This window comes from Pezoporus wallicus, unplaced genomic scaffold (genome assembly GCF_028554395.1).
Source record: "Pezoporus wallicus isolate ANWC-B61680 ecotype Strahan unplaced genomic scaffold, APGP_CSIRO_Pwel_v1 contig_11493, whole genome shotgun sequence".
Taxonomy (NCBI): Eukaryota; Metazoa; Chordata; class Aves; order Psittaciformes; family Psittacidae; genus Pezoporus; species Pezoporus wallicus.
In genome coordinates, this window is record NW_026635895.1 from 46,091 (window position 1) to 66,624 (window position 20,534).

Consider the following 20,534-nt stretch of genomic DNA (forward strand, 5'->3'; position numbering starts at 1 on the left):
TTTCCTAGGAGCTCATTCAGCAAACACTAAACCACAGCTTCCTAAGCTTTACGGCAGTCACTGTGACAAAGAATGCTTTGTAGTGCCTGCTTCCCCACGTGCAGTCCCTTTCTGCAGTATAAATTGCCTAATTCATCAGTTATCTGATGTAATTTCTGCTGTCCCTCAGTTTGATGCATCAGACTTGAGAACGTTACTCCAAATTGTACAGTGTGTGAATATAATTAAGATAACAAATTATACAAAAATTTATTATAATTCATGGTTTTCATCTTGGAATCATTAAAAAAAGGCTTTTTTTTTTTTTTTGCTGTTGGATTGTTAAAGTGAAAATGTAACTTCAATTATGGCCTAAAAATTATCCTTTCTCTACCTGAGGATGCTGGAGCAAAGTTCTGCTGCGAGTAAGTTCAAGGGTATGCCCAGAGTTGTTTGCATAAGATAAAAGATACCCACCCGAGGCTTACTGAAGCTGGTAGTACTTCAGAACAACTCAAGCTGACTTCATAGTGATTAGAGTGCAACTGTCAGATTTAACCTAGTAATGAAAACAACATAGAAAACCACCCAGACTTGGAAACACTTAGGCAAGATGCATTCTTTCTGTGCAGGAGGTCAGCAGTTTTGTTTTGTTTTGCTCAAATAGAACATGAGGGCATTATTTGGTTGTTTGCATCTTTTTAGAGTCTCAAATGAAATTTATCTGCAGTAACAACTTTCTTTGCTGCCTAGAATGGAGGTTTGGATTTAGTTTAGTTGATGGTACAAGGCGTCTCTAAAGCCTCATTGTCTAGGAAACAGTGGGCTAGCTCTACGCATGGTGGTGTTTGTATGTGAAAGCGATACGGTTTTCAGGCTGAAGTATTGCCATTTGAAAACTCTCTCCTTTTTCAGCACAAAAGACCTTCTGGCATGTCTCCTTCTTAAGGTGTAGGGGTTTTCACCTGCTTCTATTCCTTAAGAACCCAAACAGAGCTAAAATCACTTGCCATTCTGCCCAGCTGTAGGTATTGGAAGAGTTGAAGTAAGCCGAGGAAACAGGGCTGGGTCAGACAGAAGAGGGCTGAAGGAGTTCTGACAGTGCTCTTCCAAGGCCTGTACAGGGGTTATGGGGGTGACTTGTGTCAGGCAGGCACGGGGGTTATGGGGGTGACTTGTGTCAGGCAGGCACAGTGGAAAGGCAACAGCATCACCACAAGGGACGATTTACTTACACAGAACCCTGCTTGCTGGGGTTTGTGGGGTGCAGGTTCTCGGGAGGGGGCTGCGAGTCTGACTCCTCGGCTGCTGCTGGGCCCGAGTTAACTGTCGCTGGAAGCAGATGATGGGGTTTGTGGCTGCAGGAGAGGGAAGGAAGAAAGCCCTAAGTTATCTATAAAAAGCACGTGGAAGGGACGCACACCCCCAGGGACAAAACGCGTTGTTGCGCTCTGGGCCAGAACGGTCTTTCTGGGGAACCCTGTGCCCAGCTTTAACCAAGCAGCGGCCAAGGGGGATCAAAGCAGTAGGTCGCCAAGGCGATAGGCGGGGGAGAATGGGGCCGGGCCGCTTCCCGCTCTCGCCCCGCCGGACGGCGGCAGCAGCGCCAGGGGGGAGCCCCGCAGGGGCACCCCCTGCTTCTGCCCCTCCGCGGCGCGGGGCCGCCTCGGGAGACGCCGCCAGGGGCGGCGGGGCCCTCTCGGCGCTGCTGTGTCTGTGTGAGGGGACGGGGGGCGGCGCTCACTGCAGCGCCGGCCCCGCTCCCCGGCGGTGGCGGGAGGGCGGTCACGGCGGACACGCAGCCGGCGGGGGCGGGGAGCGCGGCCCCAGCGGCCGGCATGGAGCGCCGGCGGCCCGCGGCGGGCACTGAGGCGGCGGCGCTGAGGTACGGACCCTGCGCGGGCCGGGCCCTCGCCCCCCGGCAGGTGCAGGGTCCTTCCCCCCCCACCGTCCTTGCGGGGCCGGCGCTTGGCGCGGTGCGGAGCAGGCAGGGAGGGGAAAGGGAAGGGGGTTCCAGGCCCAGCCCCCCCCGGCCGCCGGAGCGGGAGAACTGAGGTGAACCCGCGGTCTGCGCCTGCCCGCCCGGCCCGGCGCTCCCGCCTCCCCGCCCGCCGGCCCCCGCGCTCACGCCGCCCGCCCCCCCCCCCCCCCCCCCCCCCCCCGTGTCTCTCCGCAGGGAGCCGCAGGGCGAGTAGCGCTGCCGGAGCCGGGCCACGCACCTCCGGGTCCGCCGCCGCCTCCTCCAGGTCCATGAGCCGCCGCCGGCCGGGGCTGCCGCCACCGCCGGACCCAGCTCCCCCAGCCCCGCCGCCCTGCCGGAGGTGAGTTCCCGCCGCCGGGCCCGCTCCCCTCAGCGCTGCCCGCGGGCCCCGGCTCCTGTCAGCTCCTCCGGGGTGGGGTATGAGGTATGAGGCCGCCGGCAGCTCCGTAACGCCAGCGACCTTTTCGGGGGGGGGGGGGGGGGGGGGGGGGGGGGGGGGGGGGGGGGGGGGGGGGGGGGGGGGGGAAGATGGAGGCCGGCGGGGACCGCGCGTGTCCCCCTGAGGCGAGCTGCCGACGGGGTTCCCCGGGGCCCGCTGAGGGAAGGGGGGGGGGACGCGGCCGCCGCTGCGGCGCCGGCGGGAGGGTCGAGCCGCTTCCTCCGTGCCCTCCTGCAGCGGGGGCAGCAGCCTCCCTGACCGGTCAGAGGCAGGTCCCGGGGGCGGGCTGGGGTCAGCCGCGCCGCGCCGCGCTCGGACAGCGCTACCTGAGCTTCGTTCTCTCTTTCCCTGCAGGACGGTCCCGCGCCCTCCGCTGTGTAGAGAATGGCCGTGACTCTAGAGCAGGCCCAGCGGGTGGGCTGTGTCTGCCTGAAAGCACTCCTCAGGTTCGCTTTTATGGTCGCCAATAACCTGGTTGCTATTCCGTCCTACGTCTTGTATTTAATTATGCTGCAGCCTCTCCGAGTGTTGGATAGTCAAAGCTTCTGGTATATCGAAGGAGTATTATTTAAGTGGCTTTTAGCTATGGTGGCTTCCTGGGGCTGGTGGGCAGGATATACAGGTAAGAATGTCTTAATAATTTCAAATGTACAAATATAAAGGTGTAAATAAGCGCTGAAGCACAGATGTTGTCGTATGGGGATGTGCAGGGGGTTATCTAAATATAGTGGGTGTGTGGGATGTTTTTCTTCTAGGTTTTTTATATAGATGCATTGTATTTCTGGTTTGAGATGCTGAGGGTACTGAAAGTCTTCATACAGAAATACTTCTGTTCTTAACGTGTCTCTATTTTAGTGTTACATGAAAAGGTGCATCTCTTCAGAAGAGACTTGACTTGTACTGTGCATGTAGGTGGTAGAGCCAAACTTCTCTTTAAGTCTGTGCATCTCTTAATCGTCTCCACTTGAAACTATCAGGGCACAAGGCTAACAAGTTTGACGTGAAGCTCGTGTCAGAAGGGTAGGTCTTCTATTCCTTGCACTGACTTTGCTGCTGCTTCTTCATAATGTAGGGGAACAAGAGGGAACCTCTTTCGTACAAATAGCGCTGTGCAATGTTTCTCGACTGTATGGCTCTTTGTTTGCTGTTAGCAGAGCTAATTACAGAATCTGTAGGGTTTTTCCCCTCTGCATGCTTGCTTGGCAGTTATTACTGGACTTACCTTTGCTTGTTAGTATTCATAGGCTCATCATGGTGATGGACTGAACTGAAATACTGAGGAAGGCTCTAGTCTTGCCCTCAGATGCACTGATTTTCATCCTGGCTGCTGCACTTCGTGCAAGGAAACAGCCATCGATTCTTTGTACGTGCTTAAACCTTGGAAAGGGGTGGAGGTGAATCCGTTGAGTGCAAAGTATGAACAGCCCTCCTAAAATTCTTTCCCTCTCTTCTGCCCAGGCTGCATCCGCAGGTCTTGCCATGTAAACAAGGAAAAAAAAGGAATGGCAGCATACAGCTCTGGAGTCTGGTCAGACTCCTCATTAGTCAGAAAGTCAGTGTTGATGCACATGGAGCACTCTTTTTGCTAGGCTACAAGAGCTGAAGCGTCTGTGATAATGTGCCTTTTGGTACCCTGTCGTGTGCCTTTCCCAGATGCACAGTGTTTCTGTGGATACTCTAGGTGAGCTTCCAGTTCTTCTTAAGGAGATGATGGCAACAGCAGCAAGCTAGGTACCGGTGTCTCGGGCTAGAACTGTTGCAATGTTGCACTGCTTCAAAATTGCCTTGCTTGGTACAGCTCAAGCTTTCCCAGATAATGCTGTTCTAAAAATCTTTTCCTATGTTTGTATTTGCTCGTCAAAAGAAGTCCACATAGTATTTGCAGTGGCAGGGATACTTTGAAAAGTATGCCTTAAAGCACGAAGGCCTTCCAGAAAGAAGGATTGACTTTCAAGGTATCTTGTGTATTACTGATTGGAAATGGGAAAGTCCATGGGCTTAATGGTGATGTTAAAGTCCTGCAGCATATGACCCTGGGGACTGACTGGGTGTGTTGAACGTGGTAGTTAAAATTCAAGCCATTGTCCCATGACGATATGGTTGTCAATCTTTGAAAGCAGTTTCCTTGGGATAGTTTTACTGCTGCCTGCAGAACTGTGTGGTTTCTTTTGCCTACTGCTTGGAAAGTGGTCTTAGCATGATTTGCATACCTTCTAGAGTCTTCCTGAAGCATTTGTTGATTGGCGTTGCTGATGTACCTTGACAATTGGAAATCATTTGTTTTGCAGTCTTGAAATGTCTTAGTACGTTTTGTTTGAAGTATCATTTACAAACAGCTACACAAGTGTTTGCTGGGATGGTGTATGGGTAAGGAGGCCCTTCTTTTTGCTTTTCCCTATAAAGCATGGCTTTTGTTCTGGGGAGGATTTTAAGCAGACACTTATATGAAGTCAGTTTAAATATATTCTATTTGATATGCAGATGTTAACATGTTTTATACTGAAAGCTACAAAATAGAAAGAATAGCTTGGTTTCTTTTGTCCATTCTTTCTTTACCCTCCTCAGTGCTCAGCACCATATGCAGAACAAGCCTGGAAAGCCTATCTTTATGACTTCAACATACGTAGGCAGAGTAATATATGTATTTGTTTCCAGACTGATAGATTTGTAAAAGACTATCACTAGGTCCCCTCTCTATGGAGTATAACTAAATCAGAACTGATACGCTGCTCCCGTAGAGTTGGTATCTAAGACTTGCAATCATACATCTCGGAGACAGTGCTCCAGAATTATTCCGTGTTCAATTCCAAAAACAAAGTCAAAGACAGACTTCGGTATGTTCCATCTCTGCAAAAGGAAATACAAGATAGTAGGAACGTATGGGTTCATTGAGCAGGTTAAGGCTTTGCACTTTCTTTTAGTAGCAGAGCAGTTGATGAGTCGGATTTCCTCTTCATTTTATTCCGTGATTGAGAGGGTAACCAGCCAAATAAGTTTACTTGTCTTAACGAGAGGTAGTGTTCTGCTTCAGTTGTGTTGAAGGTGTAGTGCAGGTTTTTAACTTATTTACCTTTTCCTCTTCTGAGCTTGGGTCATCTGTTGGGTGAGAAGTGACATAACCGTTTGTAATTAGGGACTTAAACTCAGCCTGCAACGTAGATTCAGGGCAGGCTTTTATTTTTCCCCTGTAACTTTGTGTGTAATGTGTAGGTGAGAACCCAACACCGAATGAAGGAAACCTGGTGAGTGCTACGTTCTCCTTCTGGGCTTTGCTGCTGTTGTGAAATTGTGGGTGAATTTTGTGAATAAAGCTGGAAGAGATGAGAAAAACTCATGAATTAGGTCTGCCCTTCTCCTCTCCATCACCACATAAACGTGTATTTCCGTACTAGGATCCTAGGGGATTTGTTACAGAAATGACATGGTCTGTCTCAGCAGCTCTAATCTGTGCTGTTTGAACGAGGTGTTTCTGTTTGCAGATGCACTTGGTGTTACGTAAAAAGAGTGTATGACTGGATAAGCAAAATAAAGGAGGGAATGGGAAGAGAAATTGCAAAGGACGCTTTCCTTTCCCTGATCTCTTTCTTTGTAAGACGCAAGTATGAGAGGGAACCGGGGTATAATTGGTTGCCTTTGATTTTTAAAGGGCAGGCTATGATCAATATCTGTGTTGTTCTCTTGAAGTCTGTAATGCTTATGAAAAGGAAAACTGAGTGTCTTTTTGTGAAGCATGTTTAGGTAGTCTAGCAACGATATTTTTATATGCTTTCAGAAAGGCCTTCTAACTCTTCTAAGCCTTTTTCTTCTTTTGAAGCTTATTGTGTATTGCTGTCACTGGAGGAGCTGTTCAGTTAGGAACTCGGAACCTGCATAGCAGTGTGATTTGAAAGGCACCTTTAAATCACACTTCGGAATATTTGCCTGCATTTTTTGAAAGATGCGTTCTAAAAAACCCAAACTTGAGAGTGCATGATCCTCTGTTGGCAAATACCTTTCCCCCCTAGGTTACGATTTGTCATTTAACATACAAGTAAACCAGAAACCACAAAACAGTGCAGTAGATGTAATGGGGGGGAGATGGAGCATGTCTGTTTATCTGTGGTAAATATCGGATGACCTTCTGCTCACCTGCAAAGCTAGGTTTAAAACAACAGTCTTCTAGATTAGAACATCTCTGGGCAAGTAACTTGCAGACTAAAGTTTAATATACCTGTATCTAATAAAACTGCTAAGAGTAGGACTGCTAGAGAACAGCTTGCTTTGTGTAAATACACTTAGACAAACTGTCTCAAAGTCTTTTCCTGCTAAGTGCAGAAGTTAACATTAGTGTGGTAGTGTTGAAGTATTGCAACTAAAAGACTCTAGGACGTCGGAGTCATCGGTTAAGTAATGCAGTCCTGGCACTCATGATGTTAATCTGGTGCTTCACCCTGCTCCACACAGCTCAGCGGTGTGTGCCCAGCCTCCACCTCTGGCTGGGGACAGGGAGGACCTGGCAAAGGGGGAATGTCCTCTTGTCTGCAGCAACCATCAGTGTTGTTCTGATGGTCAGAGCACAGGAGGAGAGAAGTGTTCCATGTGGCCAACAGGGCCATGTGTATCTTGGGAAGGGGTTTCCTTGAGAGTTGTGCTCAAGAGTATTTCATGCCCTAGCAGTAAAGAGGTCGACTCAACAAAACCACCTGTTTCAGCCTCTTGCCAACACACACAGTCTTGCAGTAACGTTGGACAGGTTGGTGGGCTGTGGGCTGATGAAAGGAAGAGTAATAACTGTTACCACATGCAGAGTCTTAGTGCTGTGAGTATGCTTACTGGTGTAATGATGCAGCGCCTAATAAACTGAACAAATCCTATGGCTTTGCCTGCTACTGTTCTGTGCCAGCAGGGAAGGTGACATTTAAAGAGTCTGTAGGAATCATCCAGTTTTGTCAAGTGAGGGCAATTTCCCTTTCTTCCTTCTCTGTTATTTAGCAAAGTACACTAAAATTGATACTTGAATTTTTAGTTGTGTCCTCCCTTTGCTCCCCTCAAGTGATTCAACATTATTGGCAGATCTGTATGGATGATTAAGTAGTGACCACTCTGTAACTTTTTCAGCAGTCATACTTCTTTTTTTCCCCTCTAATTTAAAATCATCTTTGTTTCACTGCCTCAGACATCCTTAACTCTTCTGTTCTTCTAAGAGTGTGAATCATTTTGTCTTCCAGAGCTCTCAGAGATACAGGTGGAGCTGCTGAGACAACACTTCCTCAGTGCACACATCTGTGCTGTCTGCACTGCTTCTCATGACAAGTCAGCCCCTCTCCTTGGGTAGGAAGCGCAGCAGAAGCTGGAGAGCAGCAGATGGGATAAATTTGTTGCCCCAAATAAGGCAGGAGGTGTTGTTTCAGATCTCTCTATGCCTCTAACCCTGCCAGTGTTTTCTGCCCTCCTCTGTTCCTACAGTGTGATGTTTAACTGGCAGTATCTTGGTTTTGGGACTGGTCACTATTCTGAGGACTGGACAGGAAGCGGGGTTGGAAACAATTCGTGGTTTTGAGGTCAGGCAGTATGTGAAACGGAGAAACAAAATTGTTCTGGTTTTGTGTTTTCTTCGAACATGCAAAAATACCTGGTGGGACTCAATAGATTTGGATAGCAGCATACCACACAGAACTTCTGGTTTATGCTATGGCTATGTGTTGGGTTTCTAGGTAATCCCTGGCTTCAATGCAGCGTTCTCTGATGTGTATGATTTATGTGTAGTTTATGCAGAGCTCAAGCAAGGATCTCTGAATTTATTTTTTACTGTTTGTGAGAGGAAATTTGTGTGGAATTTGTGAGCTGTCTTGATAAGAAAAGGTCAGAGTTGAATGAACTGGGGCCATTGGAGCTGTTTTGACTATGGCCTGAGAGCAAAGGCTCATTGTGCCTTTGCGTAAGAGGAGGTGAGGAGTACAGTGAACTTGCTGTCAACTTCTTTGTGCAAGTCGTGTCTGTTTGTAGGGAGGGCTATACAGTGACCCTTGTCCTGTTTCTAATAATACATAAAATCACACCAGGAAATTCTCATCTCTCCTTTTTGGAGCAGGAGTTACAGGCTTTACCATACTTCTTTGTAGCTCATGTAGTGTCAGCGACGTGTCAGAAGCAGTAAAGCTTATCTTCCATTTTCTGTTGTTTCATTTAGCTCGTCTTTTGGAATGATCATTTATAGTTATTGAAATGTTCTCTGAATTTTAGTTTTAGGAAGCTGCTGCCTCCTGGCACTAACCTTTGAGTAGAAGCACACACTGCTGGGTTTGTATTAGTGACAGGTTTGTCGTTTGTTGCTATTTAGGTCCTTTAATTTTCACCTCCTCTGGATAATACAGAACCTACTGCAAGCATGCCAAATGTGTTACATCTGCCTGAGAATAGAAAAGATGAAGTTAATGAGGAAAACCTATACAGAAAGGTGTAATATTTACTTTTAAGTCCAGGAATAGCTGTGGGATGTGCTAAGAGCCAAAGGAAGACAAAGTTTAGGGAATTCTGGGTTCTATTCCTGCTTCTGGCTGAGTTTGCTATTTTTAGGATCCCTCCTGGTTCTTCTGGGTCTTTGTTTTTAGTGTATCTACTCACTCTAGTCATCTTTCAGGTTGAGTGCCTGAAAGGATATGACTAAGAATATCTGAGAGATGTGTCTCCATTCCTTTTCTTGGTCTTTTTCTTGACGGTAGGCTTTTAGGAGACAGATGAAATAATTACAGGAAAGCTTTTGTCTGGCTCTGATTTGGAGAAGCAGAATCTTAGGGAGTTAAATTCTTTGTCCACCAATTCTTTGCTGAGTGTATGAAGGAGGAGTTTTTTTTCCACTTCAACAGTGTGTTTGTGTCTGTATTGGAACGTGTTGGAGATGATGCCTTTATGTCAGAGATGCAATTTTTCATTGTCATTTTATGTAACTGTTCTAAAGCATAGAAATTTTACAGGTTTTCCAGAGAACTGGAGGAAAAAAAAAAAATATTTTGATGTGGATATACCCTATTTTCTGTGTCATTTTGTTCTGGGAAATGACTTCTTCAGAATGAAACTCAAACAGATGAACATATCACTTTTCCTTTCTCTGTCGAGTGTGTTTGAGGGACAGAGAACTCTTGCCAAAGGTTACTTTGGCAAGGGTTTAAGCCTCTGAAAACAGGATCTTGAAAATGGAGGAGTTGTGCAACCTTAATTAGACAGGGTAGTTAGTAAATCCTGTACGGAATATCAGCTTAGTGGTGTAACTTTCCAGTGTGAACTGGGCCAAAATACAGCTTGAAGATATGTAATCTGCTTGTGTTTATGATAGTGGAATATAAACTCTAATGCTTCAGATGACATGTCAAATGTGTGATTGTGTAGGCATGTAATTGCACTGCTGTTGCAGTCAGCACAGTGGAGTTAATAGTCCAGCCATTTGTATATGCACTTACTGGAATAAATAAGGATAATACGTTTGCATTCCTAAAAATGTTCCATGACACCAGCGAGCAAATCTGCGTATGAGGCTGCTGGGGTTTTGTGCGTGTTTTGATGGGTTTTGTCCTTTTCTGTGCCCAAGGGCATGTCAAGCAGGGAGTGCCACTGCAAAAAGCCAGTCCCAGGCTTTCAGGCTCATTCTGTCACTGCTGGATCAGTTTTATTGGCCAAATATTTTATGATTGTGTGGTGATGTGGATCATGTCCCTGATCCACGCTAAAACTGCCTGCCCCCTTTTGCTGGGAGGCACAAAACGCAGTCCCTAACCCAATTCATTTTGTGGGTGTGGTGAAAGAAGAAGGTGGGTACAGATAACAAAGGGAAAGAGGAAGGAAACTGCATCTTTTGGTGACAGTACCAGCTTTAACATGTTTGTTGAACTACTGCTTATGGCCCCAGTTTAAGAGAACAGTCCTATGCAGGATATGGCTTTAGTATGTGAATAAAGTGTCACTGAAGTAGATTTCTTGGCCTTTTCTTTCTGCTTAGTTGGCTGGTTAGTGTCCTTTAGACTGCAAAAGTGCCTTCTGCAAAGTTCCTTCAGAGAAGAAAACTAAGTGTAGGGTGAGAACAAAGGATTATCATAAACTGAAAACAGGTTGGTAAAGGAATAAAAAGACCAGTGTTCATTTGGATGAAAGCTTAGCAGTGGGGTTCCTCTGAAGTTTATTAATACCGTGGTGGAGAGCTATGGGGAAGTTTTGGCTCAGTGCACAGCTGTACCTTCTGTTATTAATATATGTAAAGAGCAGGGTAGAGACTAATACTAAAAATATCAGTGGGTCAACTTCACACTTTGCTGGTTGTGCCTCAGTTTTAAAGCTAATAAAGAATTAAGAAGGGGCTCTAAGAGGGTCAGCAGCTTCACTAGTGCAAGCTGAAGTCAAATCAGAGCAGCTTCATTCACAGCTGAACTTGAATTAGAACTGAATGGGGCAGCTTGGAGATTCTCTTTCCTGAGCAGACTGGAGGAGGAGAGATGCTGTCTCACTGCTGCTCTGTAAAGGAGGGCACTTTTTAGTGTTATTGCAAGGTAGAAAATGAAAGTCTTTAAGATTTAACAAGACAGCAGTGCCTGCGGTTTGTTTCGGTTTGTTCTTGTAAGTACTTTCATTGTGTCATTTCACAGGTATTTACTTTACAGGGTCGTGCCAGTGGTGTTACTTCTTTTGACATAACTGGAAAGCTTGTTTTTTGAATGTTATAGTTCTAAAAAGTACGGAGTTGTCCCTGTTTAAGGACTCTAATAGTTTAAACTAGTTTAGATATTCACCTCAGGTCTGTAATTGAAGTAAAGGGGGAGAAGAAAGATTAATAGCTTTATTACAACGTCTCACTTATGTGGAACTATAAATAGAAGGGGTGTTGTAAGAGCAAGGGCAGCACTGCTGTGGTTCTGGAAGGTTGAACCCTTAGGACGATGGCAGGAGTGCTTGTGGATGTGTTTTTTTTTTTTTTGGTGGCAGAAAGGAGGAATTTATCGGAGGTTTTTCATTTTAATTTGTTTTCAGACAAAGTTACAAGCATGTGCACTTTTCTGTGACTGTAATGTCTTGAGTCTGCTTGCCAGAAATTGGAGGGGGAAATTAAGAATAAGTGGTTTTGGTTAATTTAGGCGTCAGTTATGTTCCAGTGTGGTGTTAAGGGTGGGCCACTGAACACCATTTTAATGTAATTTGGTGGCTTGGGTATTATCAATGTAGGTAAATGTGACAGTGTTAGAAGCATACTTTCCTGTCGGGATGAAGCTACTTGCTTAACAGCTCTTCTTTCTGTCGTCCCTCCCACACTTCTGATTTGCTTCATTGTGAATCTGTATGTGACTGACCAGATTTCAGGCATAGAATCATAGAATAGTTTGGGTTGGAAAGGACCTTAAGATCATTCAGTCCCAGCCCCCTGCCACAGGCAGGGACACCTCACCCTAGACCCTGTCAAGGCTCTGTCCAGCATGGCCTTGGACGCTGCCAGGGATGGGGCAGTTGGACAACAAATTTTTGGGAAACTGGGCTTTACTTGTGCTGCTTCTGGAGCTGCCTGTTAATCTGTCAGTGGCAGACTGTGTATGAAGCTGCATCCTTTCCTTTAGGTGATGTTTGGTCCACCTTGCTTATCATACCCGTTTAGATCCAAAAGGCATATGCAGGTACCTGTTTAGTCTTAATATTAGGAAAAAGAATAAGGTGGTAAAAGAATTTGTAAGACTTTTCACTCTGTATATAAAAACCCAGGACAGTCAGTTAAGATTGTGACCCAGGGACATGCAGAAACACGAGGCTGGACGTGTATTTGAGCATATCTGGGGAGACCTTGGAGAGAGCGACAGTGTGGGTGGTAAGAAGGGCTCTGTACCACTGTGTAGCATGTGTGAAGGCATTGCATTAGAAAAGTGGCCTCTTGAGTTTTGTACCTGGACCTGTTCTATTTTGATATGCATAAATATATACAGATGGCCTGGCAAAACTCCAACTCTGGTAACTGCCTGCTTAATTTCCAAATGTATTCTTCTTTCATACCCATTTTCATTTCTTGTGCTTGTCTATGGCATAAAATTCAGATGTTGTTTCTCCTAGCAACAGCTTTGCTCGCAAATATATGTGACCATAGCCTGTGTGTAACTAATACAACATGAAGGACCTATGAAGTTCAGTTTACATTGCAAAAAGCTTTTGGGTGCAGATGTGGTGAATATAAATGTCTGTTAAACCTCTTGCACGTAGGGAAGCGCATAAAAATAAAAAAGAAAGAATCTGTTTTAATTTGAAACACATGTATTTGTATCATCAAACCTAATATTACTATGTTAACCTAATAACGTAGGAGGGGAATGTGGCAACAGCAGTGCCTTTACCCTGGTAATCCTGTTGTCTTAGATGTCTTAAAGATCATTTGGTGGCTACCTTGGGCTCATGGAGGTTGACAAGATTTGTAGAGGCTGGAGAAGCGCTTTTATCCCTCACTGGTTTCAGAGGGAGAAGAAAAAGCTGAACCGTTCCCCCCTCCTATTTACTGCTCACATTGTTTGTAGATGTTTTGACAGCCCACTAAACTTTAAAAGCTCAGATGCAGAGCTGAGTTCACATAACCATGCGTGGCGTCACCGTGCGTCACTGTAGGAAGGTTAAGGGTTGTTCTGGTGGCTGCTGTGGTGAAGGAAGAACCATAGCAGATGGTCTGCTCCTTTCTTTAGGTGTTTTGCTCTTTTCTCTTCCAGTCCTATTACCTTTTCCTCATACCTGGCAAAACCAATGTGGTAAATCTGGAGGTCTGATCTCTCATGGGGTTGTTTTGAGTCAGGGTTTCTAGGAGCCGAGTATGGCGGGTTTATTTGGGTAGGTAGAGTTCAGTGTTGGGAAGTGTACTGACCAGAGCTCTTGCTCTGTGGGAGTGCCAGACTTCTGTAGCCTGAATAAACTTATTTATGCCTAGCTTTCTTTTTGTCTGAAGAGAGTAATTTGTAAGACACTTGGCAAGTGCTTCATGAGTAAGCCGAGGCACTTGTAGCCACAGATCATGACAAGCTGCATGAAAAGGGCTTACAGTGCCTATTGTTACCCACAGACTTGAGATTATTCACATTAATCATTTAATTGTAAAGTGAAATGTTGAGATTCCTAACATCTTCCTGCATTTGTGGCTGTATTTGAAATGGAGAAGTCCATTTCCACAGTCTCTTTCACAGCACTGTTGTTGAACCCTTTTACAGGTGCTCTCCAGAGAAACTGCTCTGCAGTGAAGCACTGTGTTTAATTGATGTACTCTGAAGTCTGTTCTTTTTAGTTCCCCCAGCATTTTTCTGCTGTCATTTTTACCATTTCTTCCCAATGTATATAAAAGGTTTTTGATCTGAGATTTGGATTTTAAATACATCTTATTTTAATTTGAAGAAGGAGGAGAGAATGAGGAAGAGAAGCCTCAATTATTGTCATTGCGGCAGCATACTTCAAAACTGAGTCCCGGATATTTCACTGGATAGTAGGCTGTGCGCTGAGGGTGAAGGGTAGCTGCTGGAGCCAGCCATTCAGAATGTTGCAATAAATTGGTTTGCCTCAAGTCTTACTATTTTATGTCAGTAAAAAGTCCTACTGAAACTCCCAGTAAGACAGTCAGCCACAAATCCAAGGTATTTTTATGCAGTTGTCAGCAGGTATAAGAGGATTACTTGTTTTGTAATAGTAACAGATGCCGGAGAGCTAAACTTCATAAAATTAGGAACAGTGAACTTTTTGCTGCTGCTCTGGGGTGTAGCAAAAGGAATAACCTAAAGAGAGAGGCTGTTTTTTTTCCCTGCTAATTACTTCATTTGTGATGTCCTGAGAGTGCCATGAAAGGTGTTGCTTCTGATCTGATGATGATTTATGCTTCCTGGCAAGCTGAAACGTGGCCACACACTTAATTCTTAAGAGTCTCTGAACTGGTGCAGGATAACCTGGGGTAAATTTAAGTATGGTAGGATGCTTTGTCAGCTTGAATCATTTGCTGTGTCATACCAGTGGAAGTACTAGCTTAAGTTCCCAGCTAGAATTACTGTCATGCACTTTCCAACATGCTTTTTAAGCTTACTGTGGCCTAGTGTTTTAATAATGGGACTTGCATAAACAGGAACATAAAACTGAATGTAGGAATTTGCTGTTTCCAAGGGGAAATATTTTCCACGTTGTAACTTCTTTGTTGTAAAGGCTGTTTGTAGCATGGGTGAAAAGTTTAATAGAGTCCTTGAAACCTGACAGTGCAAACATTTAAGGTTTCTTTTGAGAGATTTCTTCTTCTGCTTCCAGTTGTTGTTTTGATTGTTTCATTATGAAGTTTTCCATTATCTATTGCAACTTGAAAATGTCCAGTGACTTGGTTCTGGTTCATGCCATATGGCAACATGAACCCATTGGAACTGCGGGATGGTGCTGAGGTATAGAGGAGAGAAGAATGTTGCAGCTGTGCTTGAGGATTTTGATTTTTAGATTATACTGCTTCTGCAATCTCAAAATACTCTGCTTGAATATGTATTTCTGTTCTTACCATCATTCAGGCACCCAGTAGCTCTGTTTTATCTGCTACTGCTATTCTAATATATAAATATTAATATATATAAATATTTGTAATAAATAGAGCAGATAAATACTGCTATATTTATTCATCAGGTATGTTATCAGATGACCTGAAAGAGGTTTAACTGGTCAGTGTCCTTCAAGTGGAGAGACAAACTCTTCAGTTCTGACGTCACTGTAGGGAGATGACAGATACACAGAATGGCCTTTTTGCCCTTCCCATGTAGGCCGTTTAGCAGAGATAATCCAAAAGTAAAGGGGTTTCCAAATGCATCTGGCGTTGCTTTTATGTAGGGATTCTTTGTACTGTATCATGAACTGGGTTGAGTAATGTCAGTTGTGAAAAGAAAGATCATCAACAGCATTTTGCAGTAACTTAGGCAAGACTTGGGACTGACCTAGCAAGAGCTGGGATACAGCGGTGCTCTTACCACAGTTATAATCTTGATTTCCAGTAATAGTACTGTTGATTTTCTTGACTCAAACCTTCAGCCAGTGATTAAAGCAATGCAGTTTGCTTTCCTTTAGGAGGAAAAAATGATGAAGATCTGATGGCTTCGAATCAGAATGGCTTATTTAAAGTATATGTGGAAAATCATGTATTTCTGAGCCCAGCTGGATTTGAACACCAGCAAAACAGTTTCCTTGCTCAGTAGGGTAATTGTTACCTAGAACATCTCTGAAAAGCATAGTCTTATGTCATACCTATAGTCACTTTGGCAGCTTTTCTGTACCCTTTGGGCCATAACCCTCCCTGTGCCTTGTCCTGGTGGTACAGTTCTAGACCTAAGATGTTGAATGCTTGCAGGTTGATCAGGCCTCTTCACTGTGCTATTTAAATTGGTATGTGGGGAAAGACGAATGCAAGCTCTCACTTGGAATTTTAGACAAGTTCCACATCTTATTTAAAGAGAAAGTAATTGTTTGCTCACTTCCAGTCCTCTTACGGTTTTCTGGTTCCCAGATTTGATAGACCTCAAGGCACTTGAGAGAATTTCATGGATAGCAGAAAACCCTGGATGAGTTACCTCTCTAGCTGTGATGTGATAAAATCTTCATGATAGAATCTTTAATGTCCCTTCCAACCCGAATCATTCTATGATTCTATTCTATTGCCTGTGGCAGGGCCCTGGAACCTCATGTCTTCTCATTGCTAGCTAGCCTCCCCAGTCCCATATTGCACTAGGTAATAGCTAAATTCTGTTGAGTTTTTCTGTCCCCAGAAAGACTTGATGTTTCATGGCCTTGGGATATTTGGTGTAAGATTGCTGAATGTCCTGATACTTCTGCAGCTGTGTTTTTGGGAAAAACATCTGAAAAGCTTGTAGATGATCTGATTTCTTTGAAGTAAAAAGCAATCTGTAAATCATGGAAATGGCCATCTCTTCCTGGGCAGGTTCATTGCTATATGCCACTTGCTCCGTAATACCATACTTACAACTGGCTTGACTTGGAAATTTGGATTAAGTAGGAGCAGGGTCTTCCATATGGCTGGAACTGTGGCTTTCCACTTACGGTTTTGTTAATTAAGAGCAAACCAGCAAGTTTTGCAGAACTTTGTTGTAATAGAGCTTGCTCCCTCTTAAAATAACAGTGGCAAATCTTGAGCAGTCTCTACCAGGAGTTCATTTTGGGCAGTTCTACAGTTATCGCAGAATATACGTCAACTTTCTGCAACAGGCACCTTCAAATCTTATGCGTTGCTGTCAGAAGCGCTAAGGGGTCAAATCTGTCCACTTTGAAAGCAACAAATGTAGTGTAGGGTACATCCATCTGTTTATGGTAATAGGTGAGTCTTACCTGTATTTCTTTCCAGCCATCAGACCCTGCTCGTGTTTCTTCATGAAACAGAATTACAGGTTTTCCCCAGTTTTTGTTATTTGAAGGCTTGTTTCTGCCTTGCTGGTGCACTTTATCTCAGTGGAGTCTTTGTCCAGTTTCCCCAGTATTCATATTATTCTGGACTACACAGTGCAGACACTACTTCTGTCATATAAAGAAGAAAGCTTGGTTCCCAATAGAAAGTCCTGTGGTGTTGCAGTGTGCGGCTCCTCACAAGCAGCCAACGGTGGGATGGAACTCAGAATGCTGTGGTCCTGGACAGTGGCTTCTGGTTTATTAGTTTGTTGTAGCCAGCTTGCACAAGGCTGACTATTTTACATCAAGTTAAGAGCTGATGCTGCAAAGCAGGTTTCAACCATTCCCCCTGCTTTGAAAGAGATAGTCCTCTCCCTGGAGGAGGCAGGACTGCTGTTTCACAAGTAATTTGCTTTGCAGAGACCATTGCCCTAATGGGATTTTTCACACAGTCGGTTTGGATTTACTGTTCTTTGGTGTTGATCACACAACGTAAAAAGTATCCCTTTACTCAGGGCTGTGCTCCTGGGTGTATTATCTGGGCATTGCCTCCCCTGGAACCCCACCAAGAAGATCTGTTTTTGTCTTGTATCTGTTTCCTTTTTTAAGACTGTATGATATGATAGCTTTGGAGCCCCCTTAATAGCTAAGGGAAGTGAAGTACCTTACGAATGACTCTTCAGCATCACAGGGAATTTCACATCTGGAAGGACAAGCAACAGGATCAGATGAGTAATGCATACCATTGCCAGTGACTCAAAAGGAAACAGTAGTAATGGTATTGTAGGATTTCAGTACTGCCCCTGAGTAGATTCTGCTGCATAGTCAGTTGGCTCTACAAAGACAGCTCAGGTTATTGTTACCGTGCAGTACTTGGACTGTGATAAAGGATGTGCTTTCAGAGGGCTCTCTGAGGGAGAAAATACTTGCTTTAATTTGCCTTCCCCAACCAAATCCAAAGCCTGCTAAAAGTCAAACGGCTGCCACCCTGACCCTGCCAAAATAGTGGTACTGTGCTGTGGCATGTAGCTACAGAACTTTTGTAACAAGGATATTTCTCTTTTGTACTTAAGCTTCCAGGAAAAAGAAGGGGTGGGGGAGGTTTGTTGCATGTTTTTAACCTGTTCTGACATTCTTTAAAAGACCAAAACTCTTAAGCTTGCTGTGCTCTAAAAACCACAACATGCCTAACAAGTTTGTTTTTAAAAGAAATCCGTAACAATTTCAAAGGTAATTTAGGTGACCTGTGCTGGTTATGGTTTGCGTGTTGGGACAACCAGTCTTGCCCAGCAGGTCTTCCAGTGTAGCAGACCTCATTTCCATAATGATCCTTTCTGGTCCAACTGTTGTTTGCTGCCCCATCATCCCATCTTCATCTGATAGCTGTGGTTGGGCTGACTTTTATCACATGGTGTTGCCCTGGCTCTTTTCTGCCTCTCATGTTAGAGCACCTTGTCCGAAACTGGAAAAACAGGAAATATCTTGAATAAAGATAATAGGGGAAATAATTGAGGCCTTCCCACTTTGGGTTTGGGTTTTTTTGTTTACTTATTACTAGTCTAAGGTTTAAGTTTAATTAAGTGTCAACAGCTCTATCTGAGCATTAAGTAGTAATTTGAATGTTTTGGGTATTTGTGTAACTGAAAGTAGCTCAATTTCAATGTGGTTGCTTGTATGCTTCATGCTTGACATGCAACAAAACAGTCTCAATGAAGTAATTTGCCATCATACTGTGTAATGTAGCTAAAGATACAGGTATAAATGAAGATGTCAGGACTTCATAGCAGTGATCGCAATGGCTTATTCTGGCTAAAATGCATCTTTGCTTCGAGTTTGTGGTGGTGTTTACTGGTTCCACTTTCCTGCCTGAATCTGATGATCCCAGGTGAATCATTCTGCTTCTGTAATATGAAAGTTTGAGCTAGCCCTGAAATTTACGTCTACACTGCAGTTCTGTAGCAGCAAGACAGAACCTTTCCGGTTTGTATTTGCAGTGTGTGCTTTATGACTGTTTAAAGGCTGCACCTTTTCATGCTGCAGGAGGAAAATGTAGGTTTTGTTGTAGCTGAGGGAATCCACTAAGAAAGAATTCTGTTAAGACTCTTGTTTTTCCTCCTAGTGTCAGGCTGTGGATCATAGAGTTGTTTAGTTTGGAAGGGACCCCAGGATCATGTAGTTGAGCACCTTGCAGGGTCAATTAGAGCAGGTTGCCCAGGTCCGTGTCCAGTCAGGTTTTGAATAGCTCCAAGGATGGACGCTTTACAGCTTCACTGTGTGACCTGTGCCAGTGTCCGACCACTCTTAGAGGATTTGTTCTCCTTCTGTTGAAGTGGGATGTCCTATGTTTCAGTTTGTGCTTGTTGCCTCTCAGCCTGGGCAAATCTACTCATCTGTAGTCTGGGTAAATCTACTCCTCTCCCTGCACCCCTCTTGGGTACTTACACATGGGTAAGGTTTACCCTGCTGAAGTCTTTACTTCTCCAGGCTGAACAGTCCCAGCTCCCTCAGCCTCTTCTCGTGTGAAAGATGCTTCAGTCCCTTAATCATCTTAGTGGCCCTTTGTTGGACTTCCTCCAGTAAGTCTGCATCTTACATTGTACTGGGGAGCGCGGGACTGGACCCAGTGCTCCCCAGCACTGAGCAAGCTTATCAACCACTCCTCCCAGTTCTTCATTGTCTGCAAGCTTGCTGCCAACTTAGAGGGTGCGCTCCATAGTTCAGGCTGCTAATGAGGATGTTGAACACTACTGGTACCAGTATGGAGCCTGGGGTACAACCCCAGTGACTGGGCTTCGTGCGCTGGAGATGATCATTTTCTCTCCTGCAGCTTTCCTTCCTCAATCTCAAGTCCCTGGGTTGCCATACTGAATTTCAGATGAGCTTACCCCCACCCTTTTTGTTGTGCTCTAAATAAATCTTCCTCTTTCCTCCTGTTTTATTTCTCATTATTTTCATATCTATAGAAGAAAAGCCTGCCTCAGACTTTGTCTGACTTGAATCCTGGAAGAAACAAGTTCTCCAGCTCACGCAGCAGATAGGAATCTTTGTAACAATACTTGTAGTTTTTAAAGGGAAAATAAAACCAAAAACGCCATGGCAGTCAGGGATTGATGTGTCAGATCCTGCTTGTCGGCTTTGTTCCTGTTTGGTTAGATGCAGAGCAGTAGTGATGGGGCAGATGAGTATGGGTACAGCACTGTTGTAACCTGCTGGGTTCAAGCCATTCAAACACAGAGCCACAGCCAACTGTTCTTTGCTTGAAAGGGTGCTAAGGGTAACAGTAACAGCAAGCTCTGTATTTGTGGCATGTTTTAGTTACCCAGCTGCACTGGTGTAGCTTTCATCATAGAAAAGAAGCACTTTCTTCTCCTCTCACTGCTCTTTCACAAAGAGGAACATGCTTGAATTGTTGTAATGGGGGTGGATTCTGAAACTCCCTTGATTTCAAAGTCACTTTTCCTTTTAACTCCAGAAAAGCCAGCCTGTTTTTCATAAAGCAGTCTTACAGATACAATTTTCTTTGATCTTAGGATGTATTTGGCATTGTAACAGTACTTAAAATACTGTAGTTTCAATGTATGACTGAGATTGGATGACTGAGGAGGACTTTTAAGACTGTGATATCAACTTAAGCAAATTTGGTGTTGGGCTACCTTCTTGTTAAGACTAACCATCAGTGTTACGGGTGAACGAATGGAAGTGTTCTGTGGATTTATTGTATGAAGTTGTATGCTTGAGTGGTGAGAATCC

At 44.5% G+C, this 20,534-nt stretch overlaps 1 protein-coding gene across 3 annotated transcripts in view; it reads left to right on the plus strand.

The window, feature by feature from the left end:
- Window positions 1-1,767: 1,767 nt before the first annotated feature.
- Window positions 1,768-20,534, plus strand: part of LPGAT1 (lysophosphatidylglycerol acyltransferase 1) — a 57,728-nt gene continuing 38,961 nt past the window's right edge. The window contains exons 1-3 of one of the 3 annotated variants that reach the window (XM_057398464.1): window positions 1,768-1,864; window positions 2,156-2,300; window positions 2,754-3,021. In XM_057398464.1, coding sequence (XP_057254447.1) covers window positions 2,784-3,021 — 238 coding nt within the window. In that variant the 5' untranslated portion in view covers window positions 1,768-1,864; window positions 2,156-2,300; window positions 2,754-2,783. Of the gene's footprint in view, window positions 1,865-2,155; window positions 2,301-2,753; window positions 3,022-3,873; window positions 4,081-20,534 lie in introns of those variants that run through there. The other 2 variants (XM_057398466.1, XM_057398465.1) reach the window with 2 other exon arrangements.